Source organism: Schistocerca gregaria, chromosome X (assembly GCF_023897955.1).
Source record: "Schistocerca gregaria isolate iqSchGreg1 chromosome X, iqSchGreg1.2, whole genome shotgun sequence".
NCBI classification, from domain to species: domain Eukaryota; kingdom Metazoa; phylum Arthropoda; class Insecta; order Orthoptera; family Acrididae; genus Schistocerca; species Schistocerca gregaria.
In genome coordinates, this window is record NC_064931.1 from 804,229,213 (window position 1) to 804,246,471 (window position 17,259).

Sequence of the window (17,259 nt, forward strand, 5' to 3'; positions counted from 1 at the left end):
AGGAAGCTGGGAAAAAGTCATCAATGTCTGTAACTTATTATTTGGCTGTTTTTCTTTAATAACAAGGTTCTCATATTCTTAACTGCTTTCCTGGTTTCTCTTCCAACTATTCACCACAAATATTTAATTTTATTATTTGCATCCTTCATTTCAGATGTTATGCAGATCATTTGATTTTTTTAATCACTTTCCTTAAGGTAGCACACCATTTCTTGATATATGACATCTACTTATGTCATCCTCAAAATTTTCTTTTCCTTCCACATGACATTTGAACTCCTGATTCCGAAGCTTTTAGGCTTGCTTGTGCCATGGGGAAAGCAGTTATTAAAAGTTTACAAGCAGCCATCTAGAAACGCAGAATTGACATATGTCACATTATACCCCACTCTACCCCAGCTTCCTGCAAGGCTACCTTGAAGCATTCCGTTTTTTGTTCACTCGGGTTTTCATTATACCACAAAATATAACAAAATGTAGTTTTCTTTTTAAGTATACATGTTAGAAATAGTTTGTGTTTAAAATCCCTCTTCTCATCAATGAGATGCGATTTTTCATTGTTTATAATATATGATATGATCCACATTAGAGCTGTTTAGTTTTGTGTCCTGCACTGTAAACTCCTATTTATTTTTAAAAAAGTTCTTGATGAGATGATTGTGACTGAACCCAGTCTGTTGTTACAGAGCTCGGGCAAGAGTTCAGTTATTGAGGGTATAGTTGGTCGTTCTTTTTTACCACGTGGTGTGGGCATAGTCACCAGACGCCCTCTGGTACTGCAGCTCATATATAGTCCTAAAGGAAGTACACGTCATAGGTCAGCTGAAGAAGGTAATTAATTATTATTGTAGTTGACTACACATCTACTTATTTCATATTTGTAATAAACAAGCCCATTCCTAGAATATAAATTTTTGTATAATTACATTTAAAATAATGCTGTCAGTAATACTTCCATTACAGTTTTTTTCATGTCACCCTGTAATGACAAAAAGGAGAATTTTTCTGATGTGGGAAGCTTGGAAAGAATTGGCTGATTCTTTTGCAGCCATAAGGATAGTTGGGAATACACTGTGGCAGTGTTGTCTCTCTTTGGCTGCCATTTTCACACTATTAAATATGAGGTTGTATGTCAGTGAGAGACTGACTGGAAGCAAGGACTAGTAATAATTAGAATAGAATAAAAATCCCAAAACATTACAAGGCCCAATGAAAGGTTAAAAATATTTTTAATATAGTTTGTGATAAAATCTTCTGAAAAGTTAGACTACTTGTAGCTGCTAATCCTCATTTATTGTGGACTCAGGCTGCAGCAACTTTCACAAAAATAAATCACATCTTCAGGTTAAATTTTGCTGGAATACATTGAGATAGGATTTACTAGTAGTTGCATCAGCACAACTGAGTTAGTTGTTCTTAAATGTGCTATCAGAAGTGCAACACTGGTTCAAATTAGTATGTCCCTCATTTATGACCCATAATCGTCTGAAATTATCGATGGATCTTTCAACTTCCATTTCCATTTGTTAACTGGATGTGTGCCTTATAGAATGTTGGGGAACTGTATTGGTTTAATGGCTTAATGTAAACAAGCCAAATTAACCTGAAGATATCTGCTGTACATTGATTCCACAATACATGAGAATTATCAGCTATCAGCAGCCTGTACAATTTTTTAGAAGACTTTACAACAAACATTTTTTATAAATGATTTCTTAACTATCTAGAGACAAAGCTGCAGTTGCTCACATAGAAAACTTACATGTTTAGTGAAACGGTCAAACTGTACGAAGATATTATAGTGTGTGTAACACTCCCTTGTAGCATTTATGCTGACCATGCTTTAAGCTGAATAATACTATCGAAAGCAACAATTTATTGAAAAATGGTACATTAAGCCAAACCATAACAACTCTGATTAGACTCCAAAGATTCACACACATATCTGGTTCTGGGAGATATTGCCAAATATCTGTAGGTGTGCATGTACAAACACACCACTTTCAAGACAAATGCTAAGATTGCACTGGACTCACATTCAGGATGATGATGGTTCAAATACCTGTCCTACCATCCAGATTTAGATTTCATGTGATTTCCCTAATTTCCACCAGCTAAATCTGTAGTCGTGAAGGCACTGGAGCAGATGAGATATGGAGATGGAGGAAAGCTCCATAGGGTTACAACATCTTTAATGCTTTAAAAGCATTCAAATACGTTTGGTCCAGAAGATGCAGTATATAATGCTTAGTCTACAAATGCTGGAGGAAATAATAATCTGAGTACACATGGGAAGGAAATGAAATGAGGTAGTGGACAAAACACCAAAAGCAGCAAGCCTCTAAATCCCTGCTGTTCACTTAATGTCCTCCTACAGAGGATAATGGCTGAGTGGGGTGAAAAGTGGCCAGAATTAGTGCACGATGAACTGATGTTAGTGAGGTCACAATCTACCCACTTTACACCTCTTTCTAATGTTATAGGAAAGACAGAGGTAATTCTTAGTTGTCTTTCTGTTGGCCATTGTCCTTGTAAATGTTTCTACTTCCTCTGATGAGAAGGCTGCCTGGGATGCATTACTTGCATAGTTCTCACTGTGTACAATATTTTAGCTTCCTGTGTTCTCTGCTAAGGATAGGAAAAATTTTGAGATTACCTTTCACTTGTATTTGAGATTTGTTCATTCATTCATTCATCCAAGGACCATCTTAGAACGGTGCAGGATTTGTCGTCATAATACAATGAAAGTAAATGGCTGAAATGTAGACTTGCATGTAGTACATAAGGATGTTTGTACGGAGGTAGGATAGGCGATAATAGGGCAGATGATAATGAGATGACTGTAATCTAGAGGTTATAATTTTATATAACATCGGAATAGCTGCAGTTTAAAGGGGCAGATAATTAAATTTGTTTTAGAGTGGCTGATATACTTTATGAAGTGTGTGATCTATTGACCATATCTACATGCTGAACTGTTTGATCAGAACTTCAGATGTTTGTTTTTATGGACTAAAATATGTTTTAAGAGAGTGGTGAATTTGTATGCAATATTTTAAATACTATATGGGGAACAGTCTATTTTTACCTAGCTTAAAAAATTTTAATTACTTTCATCCCATTATTTCAGAATATGCTGTGGACCTTGATGCTCAGTATCCTAAAATTAAATATGCCCATACAACACTAATATGAACCATGGTTTGTTTGTGTACAACAAAGTAGGACATTTAATGTATGTGACTCGCTGGCCACTGTTTTCTCTGTATAAATAGTTGCATAGTTCTGCCAACATCCAATGTGAATAAAATTTTGCTTAAAGATCCAGCAGGTAATTGTAAAATGAAGTTGCATTTATTTTTTTTATATTTTTAAGAGTATAGTAGAAAATGTACACATTGGTTCCTTCAATAAATCTATGGCCTATTTCATTCCTCATATTGGCTAACAGAAAATGCTACATTTCTAATGACCTTCGTCGATAGAGAAAACGCGAATCGAACTTTCATCTCTCCTTCTGATCCATCAGTAATACAAGAGTTACAGTGTATCCCTTGTTGAGGGATGAAAATGGTGTGGATCTGCATGGAAACGAAAACGAGTCTCCTATTGACATAGCACCAGTGATTGTATGAAAGCAAGGTTGAGAACATCCTCTTACCCTCTACTATCTGTAACTCTGAATTAATGTAATGAATCTTTCACTGACTGGAGATTGATGGACTTGTCTCGTGTTAAGCCCCCAGGTACTGATTGAATTTATAAGAAGATATCCAACATTACAGATACATCTCTGCAGTTTTGATACACATTGTAAAGCCAGGGCCACAGTATCGTAGCTTGCTGGTTGAGGAGTCAGTACGAAGGTGCACAACCCATTAATAATGCGGAGTTTGTGTGGTAATTCATTTTCTGCTTTTGTGGGGAACAGTTATGTAAAAATCATTGCTAAGTTAGTAGAAATGTACAGCAGCAGTATACCTTTGTGACACAGTTGTTACACTTTGCCACTGCCAATGTGGCAAACAAGTCTGAATGGTGTACAGCAATGTGGTAGACACTCACTTTGTGATGAATTGGGAATTGCAAGAGAAGTGGAAGACCTGGTGCTGAAAGACCAGTGTGTCACACTTGAGGCAGAAGTGGAAAAAGTGAAAAAAATAATAATGAGTTTTCAGTGTCATGCATGACATTTTGAACATGATCATCACCACGCACTGGTATCTATGAGTACTCATCCTCATTCGTAGAGCCCACCGAACCAAGGTATTGGCAGAAGAGATTGCATTGGTGTCAGCACAATCCAGGTGTTGTCCTTAGTTGGTAGTCACTATGCTGGGTGTTTCACTGTGGTCCCAAGACAAAGGAGCAAAGCAGGCAATGAAAAAGTGGAGTTTTTGATGGCCAAAAAGATGAAGGCATGGCCATCATCGGGCAAGGTAATACAGAGTGTTTTATGAAACTGCCATAGTGCGTAGCTATCAGATTTATGCTCGTAAGGGGTAAACTGCCACGAAAAATCTCCTGATGAGGTTACGGGAGGCTGTCGAGGTGAAGTATTGTGAGCAAATATCGAAGGAGGTGTTTTTTATCAACACACTAGCTTAATGTTCCATGAGCATAGATAACTGTGACAGTAATGTTGACCTAATTGTCTATGGGATGAAAGCTAAAAACATTTACTGTCAATTTAATAAGAATAATAAAATGTTTCTGATGTATTGGTCAGATTTGAACAATATTAGGTTGGACGTAGGTGCAGCAATCTAAATAAGCCTCCCCAACTACAAATAGCAAATAGTTATTCAGTTATAAAGTTCATTCTCCTATTTCATACTTACTAAGCATAAACTGCTGACAAAACTCAGCCCCCAGGGGCTCAGTATTTGGTTGGTGGGTACAGGCTTGGCGTCCCCAGGTTCCTGAGCTGGGGACTGGTAAACACCATCAGTCCTCTGTTACTGTAAGCTCCGGCCATGCTTCAGCAACCACCATGCGGTGCAACAGTGGAGTGTTGTGCGTTTTGGATATCGGGAACCTTGGCTTTATTGCCTGGGTCGCGAGGAAGATACACACCTCTACTAAAAGAAAGAAAGACCCTCAACCTCAGGGTGTGCTACATGCTGATTAGGTGAATGGCTGTTGAGGTAAAACAGTCTCTAGTGGGCAACCTCTGGGGCTCCTGCTGCCCCCCAGTTCTATAAGGCTTGCTCAGGCATGCAGGGTTTTGCCCGGGTCAACAGTTGTTTCCCTAGCATCTCATGGGATCCCTTTGGAACGGCCTCATCAAACTGCTACTCCAGGTAGTACCTACACCCACTCACCAAAGAGAGTTCTGTTGGTTAGTCCTTCTGAAAAGAAGTCTCAGAGTCATAGTAACAGGGCATTAGTGTGTCATAACACTTTCATTGTAATCAAGTGAACAGGAGGAACCTGGGAGAAGGTCTCCCCCTTCTATATTCACATGGTGTTGGAAGGTATTGCTGGGTCTCTAAAAAGTGTCAAACGACTTAGCAGTGAAACACTTCTAGTTGAAACTGCTAATTCAAACCAAGTATCTAAGCTTCTGGGTTGTAAGGCCTTAGCTGACTACCCAGTCGAGACTGAGTTGCATAACACCCTTTAACTTTAGTAAAGGCGTGGTTACCTGCTCCGATATAATGGGGGTGGACCCTGTGGAGTTAATGTGAAGAATGGAAAAATATAGGCATCATGGGAGTACAGATCTGTATGAGGAGAGTGAAGGGCAAATTGGAAAAATCTGCAACATTTACTCGAGTGTTTGGTACTCCAGAATTACCTGACATATCCTTGCAGGCTATATTCGCCTTAAGGTTCGCCCATTTGTTGCTAATCCAACGCAATGCTTCAGATGTCAAAGATTTGGCCATACTACTATGGGAGTGTTATGTGTGGGAATTGTGGAGGCTCAGCTCACGAATTGGACAATTCTTGTACACTGCTCCAGAGATCACCAAGTGTGGAGCAGAAAGTGTGATGTTTACAACGAGGAAAGGAAAATTCAGGAGGCAAAAGTCAAGAGAAGCTTACCCTTTGCTGAAGCTAAAAAGCTTTCAAAGATAAGTGACCTCCTGTTTTTGCTACTTCTGTTGCATCAGCCCTTAAGATACCAATTGTCAAGTACGATACCTCCGAAGAAACTCAGACCACAGATGTTGCCGGTGTACCCGTGGGGGAAATGCTACATTTGAAACAGAAGTCATTCAGAAGCCGTTGGCAATGGGCTTACCACACAAGCCACATACCACTCCCCACCATCAGATGCCTACTAAGCTGTCCCCTCGACCCAGGCAATCAACTCCTCCCATAAGTAAAGAAAAAGTCCTTCAAATAGTTCGAAGTCAAAGGAAATGGTAGGTAAACCTTCGGATCGGCAAGCTCTCTCCTCCTCTGAGTGGGACTATGTTCCTCCCCAGTAAATACCGGCCTCCGAGGGAGAAAGAAAAGAACAACCTTCACTAAATAGTGGCTTCCACAGGGACTTCTCTATTGCAGTGGAATTTAAATGGATATCAATCACATTTGGAAGAATTCAGCTCCTGGTGTAGGAGAAACAGTTCTGCATCTTCTTACAAGAAATGCATCTTAGTCACTGACAGCTGCATTATGCAGTTACCACCTCTCTGGAAAGGACGGTATTACTGGAGGCAGGGCTAAAGGTGGAGTAGCTGTTTTCATTGATGACAGATGCCACTTCTCTTCTGTTCATCTTACCACGATCATACAAGGAATTACTGTGCACGTTCTCACGCTTTAATGTCACAGTGTGTTCCTTGTGTCTTCCACCTAATGATGCTTTGGATGCAGATGCACTGCCAGAACTCCTCCAGGCAATCCCACACCCATTCCTAGTTGTGAGGGTCTTCAGTGCACACAATAAACTGTGGGGCTCGGCTACCACTTGCTCCAGGGATCATATGATCTAGCGACTCTTCCATTCTGAGAATATCTGCCTTCTGACTGCGGGTCAGATGACACACTTTTCCTCAGCTACAAGGTCTTTTACAGCCATTGACCTTTGTTTTTGTTCCCCAGCTATTACAGACTTAATTTAATGGGAAGTGGCTACAAAGTTACATTTTGGTGGCCACTTCTCAGTGTGGATCCATCTGCCGACTAGAACGGTGGCTGACAGAAGACATCAAAGATGGATGATACGAAGGACAAATTGGTTGCAGTACAGTCGACAGGCTTTTTTTTGTATAAAAGGATTGTGCATAGGAGATAGTGGCCCATATTACTTGTGAGATCCAATGGGCTGACACAGAGTCCATCACCCGGTCTAGTAACCATCTTAGACGATGGCCTGTACCTTGGTGGAATGCCAACTGTTGATTGGCAGTCATGGCCAGACGAACAGCTGTGTGGGACTTAAAACACCGTCCAACTAAAGAAAACCTTCATGCCTTAAGATATGCGAGGCGAATGATGAAAGAACTGAAGAGGTCTTCCTCGAAGGAATTCAAGACTTCCATTAAAAGTTCCACTTCCACTGCAGAAGTTGGGGACTCAATAAGACAGATTTCAGTTATGGGTAGTACCCATCTCCTTATGGCCTTGTCAAGTAGTGGGCCTTGGTGGACATGCCAGAACACATGGCTCGTGTTTTAGTTGAACACTTTTTTACTGTCATTACATTGTCTAGACAAGTTCCTGGTTTTGAGGTGTTCCATAGTACTGCAGAGATGAGGAAGCTCAATTTATTCTTGCATAATGAGAAAGTTTACAACCTTCCATTCTCCATATTGGAACTGGTATCAGCTTTGTCTGCAGCCAGACACACTGCTCCAGGCCCTGATGAGATCCATTATGCCATGCTTCATCACCTGTGCCCTGAAGCAAAAGGACAGCTTCTTTCTTGTTTCAGTGGGATCTGGTTTGATGAGCAGTATCCTGTGACTTGGATGGGGGCAATATTAATTCCAGTCTGTTACCAGTGGCATTGGTAAGACTCTTGAATGCGTGGTTAACCACCACCTCATCTGGCTGCTAGAGTCCCGAGGTTACCTGAGCTGCTCCCAGTGTGGTTTCAGGTGCTACCCTTGACAACTTAATTCTACTGTAGACGACAATACAGTAGTCCTTCTTATGCTGAAACCGTTTGGTTTGTGTGTTTTTGACCTCAAAAAATCATGTGACACTACTTGGAGGTACAACATTCTTTGCCAACTTCATGAATGGAGACTACGTGAATGCCTGGTACTTCTTATTCAATCCTTTCTCGGCGACTGGTGTTTTAGATACTGTGTTGGAGATGCCTGTCTGACTGCTTTCTTCAAGAGAATGGGGTCCCCCAAGGCAGTGTCCTCAGTGTCAAATTGTTTGCCATCACTATCAATGGCATCTCCTCCACAGTCAGGAGCCCTGTCAAATGCTCTTTGTTTGTGGATAACTATGCAATCTTCTTCTCTTCCTCTGATCTTAGTGACGATGAGGTAGCTACAGCTGACCATGAGGAGGCTGGAAATCTGGGCCAGGACAACAGGTTTTCAATGCTCATCAGAGAAGACTACATGTGTCAATTTTACCCATGCTCATCAAAGTTTCAACCAACCAGTGCTCATAATGGGGACAATATTTTATGTTTCCAAGAAATTGCGGTTTTCAGTTTATTCTTTGGCTCAAAATTAAATTGGCTGCCACACCTGAAAAACCCATCATCAAAGGACTTAGTCATTGACTGTTTTCAAATGCCTTAGTGGAAAAACATGGGGAAGTGACAGATCCCCCCCCCCCCCCCCCCCCCCTCCTGCAGTTCTATAGGGCATTTGTTCAATCATGTTTAGATTATGGCAGTGTGGTCTATAGATCAGCCTGTACTTCCTAACTCAAGATGCTAGACGCTGTCCACCGTGGTGGCATTCTGATATTGACTGGAGTATTTCAGATCAGCTCAGTTCAAAGTCTGTGTGCAGAGGCTGGCGAACCGCCACTATGGTTTTGGCGACATATCCTTTTAGCTTGACAGGCACTGAAAATCTGTGTGTCACCACAGTCATTGACATATAGTGCAGTGGTCCAACACACCTTTGAATGGCTGTTCAGGAATCATTCTTATGGGACCAAGCCATTTGGGATACATGCTACAGACTGTCTCAAGGATCTGGATCTATTGGACATCAAAATACACAGCCAGGGATGGAACGCATTGCCGTCTTGGTGTCTTCAGAGGCCGAAAGTGATTTTAAGCGTGACACAGTACAAGAAAACTTGTACTCCAGATTATGTTTTTACAACTCTATTTTTGTCCATTTTAAGTATGTACCACAGTTTTATCATTGCTTATACAGGTGGAGCCCAACAAGACGTTATCCTTGGTTGTTCTGCTGTTTCCTCTGATAGGGATTTTAAAGTGTGTCTTTCAGAACAGTTTACAAGTTATGATGCGGAATTATATGGCATTCTAATGCCACTGAAGAGGATTCACATACCTGGCCATATTGAGATACAGGGAAACAACATGGCCGACAAAGCCATCTAGGAAGCATGTTGGGATGATGCTGTCCATCGATGTCCCGTCCTGTTCAACGCTATCGTCTCATTTTTCTGATGGACGCAGCATGCATCAGTGGGAGACTGAATGGTTGCAGGTGACAGAAAACAAACTTTGGTCTCTCAAATTGACCATGTACGCTTGGTGGACTTCATGTCAGCATCACCGCTGGAAGGAGGTTGTTCTTACCTGACTGTGCATTGAACATAGCCCTTTAACACATGACTTCCTCCACCAGTGGAAGGATCCATCACTCTGTGAAGTTCGTGGTGTGCCACTTTCAGTTCAGCATATTTTGGCAATGTGTGGCCTATAAACTGATATTAGGAGAGCCCTCTGTCTCGATGGAAATCTGCCCACCATCCTCACAGATACTGATTCCAGTGTTGCAAGAATGGCGAAATTTTGTGAACTGTCAGGCCTCATTCCTAAATTAGTGGTGAAGGGAGGCAGACTTTAACACATTATAAACATGCTCTGCATGTGGGTACAGCCTTCGTCTCCACCCGTGAGATTGGCATGCCAACTTTTCATCAGGGTGCTGATGACAGTGATGTTGCTTGCCCCTCTCCCCAAATCGTCGTCATCATCAGACTCAACATTGAAGTTAAGTGAATCGAAAATAGTTCAAGCCCTCAGTATAGTGGTTAGCAAACACACCATAAAATTAAAATAACTGGACAATACAACAAGTGTTGATTGTTAGAAGTCAAATGAACACTAAAACAGTCAAATGAAAGTCTGAAGAGACACGATGTGATGATCCTAAGCGTCGACCAGTGTGGAATTGAACAGTCTCCACTAACAAACAAGAGTTAGACTTGATGCATGTAATTCAAAGTTCAGTCCAGATTGACGCCCAAAAAAGTTCAAGTTCATCTGGACTACTGTCGGAATAAACTGGAGTCTAGAATACTGTGGATTTTTCTGACTTCCTACTGAACTAATGCAGAATATTTCTGAGTATCGTGCCCATTGTCACAGAAAACTTCTAAGTTTAAAAGTGTGCAGCTGGACTGCCACCCAAACCTACATTGGTCTTAGCTCTGTAACTCCATCCAGAACAGTTCTCTTGACACCAGTTGGTCACCATCTGTAATAAATTTGGCATCCTTTTCTCCAGAAATTCCAAGCTTCTATGTCACATGACTTAGAACAAGTTAGATCTTTATACAATAATGCAGTCCTAACAGGATGTGCCTTTAGATGTGCACTAAAAATCTGAATAAAATGACATATTACACTTAATTCTACATAATGCACACTGCTCACAAATTGAAGGTAAAAAAAAATGCATATTTTAGTTGCAGTAATTAAATGCAGTCAATGCTTTCTTTGCCTTGAGTGCTTGTTGTATGGCACATATGCATCTCTCTTTCATTTGAATTGATATATTCTTTCCACTGCTGCAGTCAGAGTTAATGTAACTCAAACGATTTTTAAATTAAAGTTAAAACTGTACAAAAATAATAGACAATTAATTAAAATAACAAACACGCAAATCTTATCAACAAAGTGTTGGTGATGTATATGTGTCTGCCAACACATACTGACTTGCTGGTAGTGTAATTGTTTTGGCCTACAAAATATGCTGATTTTAATCAAATTTATCATTAAACCATGGCTCATAGGTTAATTATTTAAGTAACAGAACACATAACTAGCTCAGTCGATGCATATTGATGAGCAGTGCTAACTGATATGTCAACCTTTTTTTGCAATTAAAATCAAAGTACTTGTTAATTATTTACTAAATTTCTGTTAAATTAACCTTCTCAGCACTGTAACTTCCCTCACACATCATCTGCATAGCAAATCAATGTATCTTTTGATTCATTCTTTTTCTCCTCTTCAAAATGGTGTATCGTGCTTTATTGTAATTATGATGATTTGTGCTACACGTGCATAAATATATATAACGCTATTCATCCCTGTGTGATGTCAGTTGGGCAGATATGTCACATCCGGTTAGCGCACATATTTGACAGTTCCGTGTAATTTCAGCCATGCCACTCCATGGTACACAACACCCTCTAGTCAGCTGTCGGAGCCACACCAGCCTGGCCTCTGCACCACAGCATGCCTAATTCAAATGCCATGCTCGACCAAAATCAATCACTTCAGCTCAAGTTGTAGTGCATTGACACACATCATTCAGAGCAGGACACAGTCACACATGCTGCTTCTTTGGACTGTCAAATTTTGCTTCACCCCTGTGTTGTTCTGATATGGCAGTTAATGACTTGTTTCTCTTTCCTCAGATCAAGAAACTATTCCGTGGCAGTCATTTTCAGAGTGATGATTGATGGTGATTTTTGTGGTGTGACCTCTTGTGAAAAGCCAAATTACAGACTTCTGTAACCAAGGTCTCCACCAAGTCGTTCACCAGTGTGTGAAAATGTCACACTGGAGGTGTAATATGTACAGATGGACTAAGATGATAACTAAGTTTCTCACAGCTTGATTTTTTTCCAGATGATAATTCAAACTTTATGACCAACCCTTGTGTATTGCAGTGACCTGATTTCACTGTGACAAGTACTGTGTTTAAATAGCCATTGGCTCCTCCCATTTCACTCATGGCTTGCAATCACAGTGGCTACTGCAACTCCAGTGTCAACGCAATCTGCATGAGTCAATATTGCTGTACATTCTATGTTGGCCAGAGTGTCAATTTAATCACAACTGCTTCTGACTAGCAGGGATAAAATATGGTACAGCTAATGCCTATTGCAGACATAGAGGTATATTTTTATGAGTGCTGAGTTAATAATGGCTGCATTGTATATGAATCAGTGTGACATTCATACCTTCAAATGCTTTACTTAGTGCACTGTGAGAAAATCTGATGAGTCACTGGAGTGTTATAGGACTAGGGCAATAACCAGTCTAACAGTAGATATTGGATAGCTGCCCGTAGCAATCTTATGGAAGTTAGTAATGGTACAAAATGTGTATTATGAGCACAGCCACAATCAGCTGTTTCTGTTGCTCATGCACTCGTAGAACATGTATATTAGTGCCATTGCCCCATTTGGAGTCTGTATGAAGCAGAATGTGACCTAACTGAGTTTTGCATTATGAATGCCCTTGCACAACATTGGAAACCATTTCAGTGTTACTTATTAAGGCCCAAGTTGATTTTATATATGTTTGAGTGTAGAAAGTATTGCATTCCACTTTTAATTTTTAAAACAATTTTATAATATTTTATGTAAGTATTGCAGTTTTAAGTTTTTGTTTTGTGACAAATTTGAACAAGGGACACAGTCAGCTGCTACACCACTTTCCTTCACAGTATATTCCAGATTTAGCAACTTGATGAGTATATTACATTGGTTGTCAAACTTAACACTCTTTAGAGTGTGTAGGAGCTAGTAAATTGGTCCAAAACTTCCTAGATGCTCCTTTCTTCACAAAGGGAAAGGAAGAATGTGCTGTTTGGATGGATATTGGCCCATATGGGAATTGTGGCTAGGTAGTTATTGCAGCCATGAAGGTGTGGAGTTCAAATTGTGTAGGTAACTATATTGTCCTACTACACATAGTGATAATGAGATTTAGAAGACACTTCTTGGGTCAGTGGGTTTGTTACTGGCTAGAGGTGAGTAGTAATATGTTATGGATTGGCCATGCAAATATGATAAAGTTGATCTCACTAGACACTGCCTGTTGATGTGTGAGTTCCTCCTCTATTTTTAGTTAGAATGCATGAACACAACATTGATTTTAAAATTTTATGTGATGTTAGGACTCCCCCCTAAATGGATAGTATGAAGGTTTTAATTTGTAATGCACTGGCTGGGATGGTCAGGATGCGTATTTGGAAAAGGACATGGCTGACTTGCTTCTCCCATGTAGTGCATTGTGATCTTGAGCTTCTTCTCTAATGACCTTGTGTGTGAGAGATTACACTCATGTCTTCCTTGCTTCCACTAGCCTAAGACAGAATTCTTTTGTGACTGAAAGTAAACAAATTTCGGCATAAACTCTGAATTGCCAAAACTTGGATTAAGAGGCCTACTTCCATAGCTGTGTGGTCAGCACATCTTTTTTGACTGCCCTACAGAGGATCAGAGTTGAATTACTCTTACTGCCAGGGATGTTTCTTTGATGGAAGGAGTGGAACAGGGTCCACTTAGCCACTTAGTCTTGTTATGCCAATTAAGGAGATACTTGAATAAGATGTACGGCATCGACGTCTGGGAAGCCAACAGTGGCCTTGCAGGGTGGTGTGTTGACTCTGTCCCCATCTGTACCACATCCAAATGATGCCTTGTGACAACTGATTTGCATTGTGTGGCCTTCTGAGCTTGATCAAGGAGTTTAGGTTAAAAATAAAGTAGTCTGAAGTACGTTGTTTTTTTTCTGTTGTAATATTAAGGTCATGTTTAATAAATGTTGCTTTTGTCATCAGTTAGTAATTGTAGGATGTGAGCATTGCTGATTGCTGTTTCACTAGCATTATTGAAATATCAGAAATAAAGTGAAATTTGTGACTGGATTCAGGATTTTTTGGTAGGGAGGTGCAACATGTTATCTTGGATGGAGAGTCGTCGGCAGGTATAGAAGTAAGTTCCCAGGAAAGTGTGTTCGGACCCTTGCTGTTCATGTGGTGTATTAATGACCTTGTAGACAATATTAATAGTAACTTCAGACATTTTTTCCTGAGATGGTGCAGTTATCTATAACAACTTATTTTCTGAATGAAGTTGCACAAGTATTGTCAGGTGTGAAGATTTGCAACTAGCTGTAAATGTTCAGAAATGTAAAATTGTGCATTTCACGAAATGAAAAAATGTGGTACCCTATGACTATATAGTCAGAGAGTCACAGTTGGGATCTGCCAACTCTTAAAAATACTTGGCTGTAGCATTTTCTACAGATTTGAAATGGAATGGTCACATAGGCTCACTTATCGGTAAAGTAGAAGGTAGACTTTGGTTTATTGGTAGAATGCTGGGGAAATGCAATCAGTCAGCAAAGGAGATGCTTACAAATCACTCACGTGACCCATTCTAGACTATTGCTACAGTTTGTGGGACCCGTACCAAGTAGGACTAACATGGGATGGTGAACATCTATGGAGAAGGGCAGCATGAATAATCACAGTTTTGTTTGACCTGTGGGAGAGTGTGCACAGAGATACTGAAGAATTTGAACTGGCAGACTCTGGAAGATAGATGTAAATTATCCTGAGAAAACCTATGTACAGTATTTAAAGAACCACTTTAAAAGATGGCTCTAGGAATATTCCATTGCCCCCTGCATATTGGTCGCACAGGGATCAAGAGGAAGAGATTCGATTATTTACAGCACACAAAGAGGCATTAACTCAATCATTATTCCCACACTTCATACATGAATTGAATGAGAAGTGGCTTGGGGAGTACAGATGTAGATACAGGGTGTTTAAAAAATGACCGATATATTTGAAACGGCAATAAAAACTAAACGAGCAGCGATAGAAATACACCGTTTGTTGCAATATGCTTGGGACAACAGTACATTTTCAGGCGGACAAACTTTCGAAATTACAGTAGTTACAATTTTCAACAACAGATGGCGCTGCAAGTGATGTGAAAGATATAGATGAGAACGCAGTCTGTGGGTGCGCCATTCTGTACGTCGTCTTTCTGCTGTAAGCGTGTGCTGTTCACAACGTGCAAGTGTGCTGTGGACAACATGGTTTATTCCTTAGAACAGAGGATTTTTCTGGTGTTGGAACTCCACCGCCTAGGACACAGTGTTTTCAACGGAGGTTTAATGTAACCAAAGGACCGAAAAGCGGTACAATAAAGGATCTGTTTGAAAAATTTCAACGGACTGGGAACGTGACGGATGAACGTGCTGGAAAGGTAGGGCGACCGCGTACGGCAACCACAGAGGGCAACACGCAACTAGTGCAGCAGGTGATCCAACAGCAGCCTCGGGTTTCCGTTCGCCGTGTTACAGCTGCGGTCCAAATGATCCCAACGTCCACGTATCGTCTCATGCGCCAGAGTTTACACCTCTATCTATACAAAATTCAAACGCGGCAACCCCTCAGTGCCGCTACCATTGCTGCACGAGAGACATTCGCTAACGATATAGTGCACAGGATTGATGACGGTGATATGCATGTGGGCAGCATTTGGTTTACTGACGAAGCTTAATTTTACCTGGGCGGCTTCGTCAATAAACAGAACTGGCGCATATGGGGAACCGAAAAGCCCCATGTTGCAGTCCCATCGTCCCTGCATCCTCAAAAAGTACTGGTCTGGGCCGCCATTTCTTCCAAAGGAATCATTGGCCCATTTTTCAGATCCGAAACGATTACTGCATCACGCTATCTGGACATTCTTCGTGAATTTGTGGCGGTACAAACTGCCTTAGATGACACTGCGAACACCTCGTGGTTTATGCAAGATGGTGCCCGGCCACACCGCACGGCCGACGTCTTTAATTTCCTGAATGAATATTTCGATGATCGTGTGATTGCTTTGGGCTATCCGAAACATACAGGAGGCGGCGTGGATTGGCCTCCCTATTCGCCAGACATGAACCCCTGTGTCTTCTTTATGTGGGGACACATGAAAGACCAGGTGTACCGCCAGAATCCAGAAACAATTGAACAGCTGAAGCAGTACATCTCATCTGCATGTGAAGACATTCCGCCAGACACGTTGTCAAAGGTTTCGGGTAATTTCATTCAGAGACTACGCCATATTATTGCTACGCATGGTGGATATGTGGAAAATAAGGTACTATAGAGTTTCCCAGACCGCAGCGCCATTTGTTGTTGACAATTGTAACTATTGTAATTTCCAAAGTAAGAATTTTGTAAGCAGCATAAAAAAAAATTGGACTGGTTGCAATTCACTATAACAAGCTACTGTATGTCTGATGTGGCTGTGGTGGAACTGAGAGCTGTGGATTTACAAACCATAGATGGACTTGATGGAGGGGGGTTAGAGAAGGGGAGAGGGAGAGAGAGAAAACCACTGTAGTAATTTTAGTGAGATTTTAGGCAGAATTAGAAATGGTGTATTTTGAGTTCAGGTTATTTTTAAAGCTTAAGCAGGGTCATATGTTTCCAGTCAGGGCCATACAGACCCTAAATGGTGGAGGTATGCTGTGCCACAACTACCGTCACAGATTATTGAACAGTAAAACTCCCATTTTTACACTTTTCAGTGGACTGACATAAGAAAGTGTAAAATACAGGAAAGCATGGGAAACACAATAAACAAAAACAAATAAATTACTGCTACTGTCATTCTCTTTATATTGTTAAAATATGAACTGAAAACAAAATAAGTATTTAAAAAATCTGAAATACTTAATTGTTTTTGTTTCTTTCTAATAACAATTAGCTCTACTTCTCTCCCCATAGTGTACAAAGCATCAAATGCGTTATCACCACGAGATGTGCTACAGATGTACTGCCTCAAAGTGTTGATAGCTTCCCTACTGCTTGTCACAACTAGTTCTTGGTCATTGTCTTCATCATCTTCTTCACCAATCACCTGTCTCTTCTCTTCAAAATGTTTGATAATTTTGCTACCTACTGTTGGTACTTCTGAAGTGATGACTGAAGCATCAACACAGACGCTCTTGAAATGTAGATGATGTGCAGATGATATAACTACTGCAGAAAAATCTGTAGACTCGGACAAATCTTCTTCAGTGGTTCTTGTGTGTTTTCTGTGAACTTAAATCGGGCTTTCATGAAACAGTTAGAAATAGTTAAAGTAGTCACATCC

At 40.6% G+C, this 17,259-nt stretch overlaps 1 protein-coding gene across 5 annotated transcripts in view; it reads left to right on the forward strand.

Moving 5' to 3' along the window:
* The window catches only part of LOC126297617 (dynamin-1-like protein), a 94,636-nt gene that overhangs the window by 6,268 nt on the left and 71,109 nt on the right, over positions 1-17,259 (forward strand). For all 5 annotated transcript variants that reach the window (XM_049988635.1, XM_049988632.1, XM_049988634.1 and 2 more), the window contains one exon: positions 687-831. In XM_049988635.1, coding sequence (XP_049844592.1) covers positions 687-831 — 145 coding nt within the window. The remainder of the gene's footprint in view (positions 1-686; positions 832-17,259) is intronic.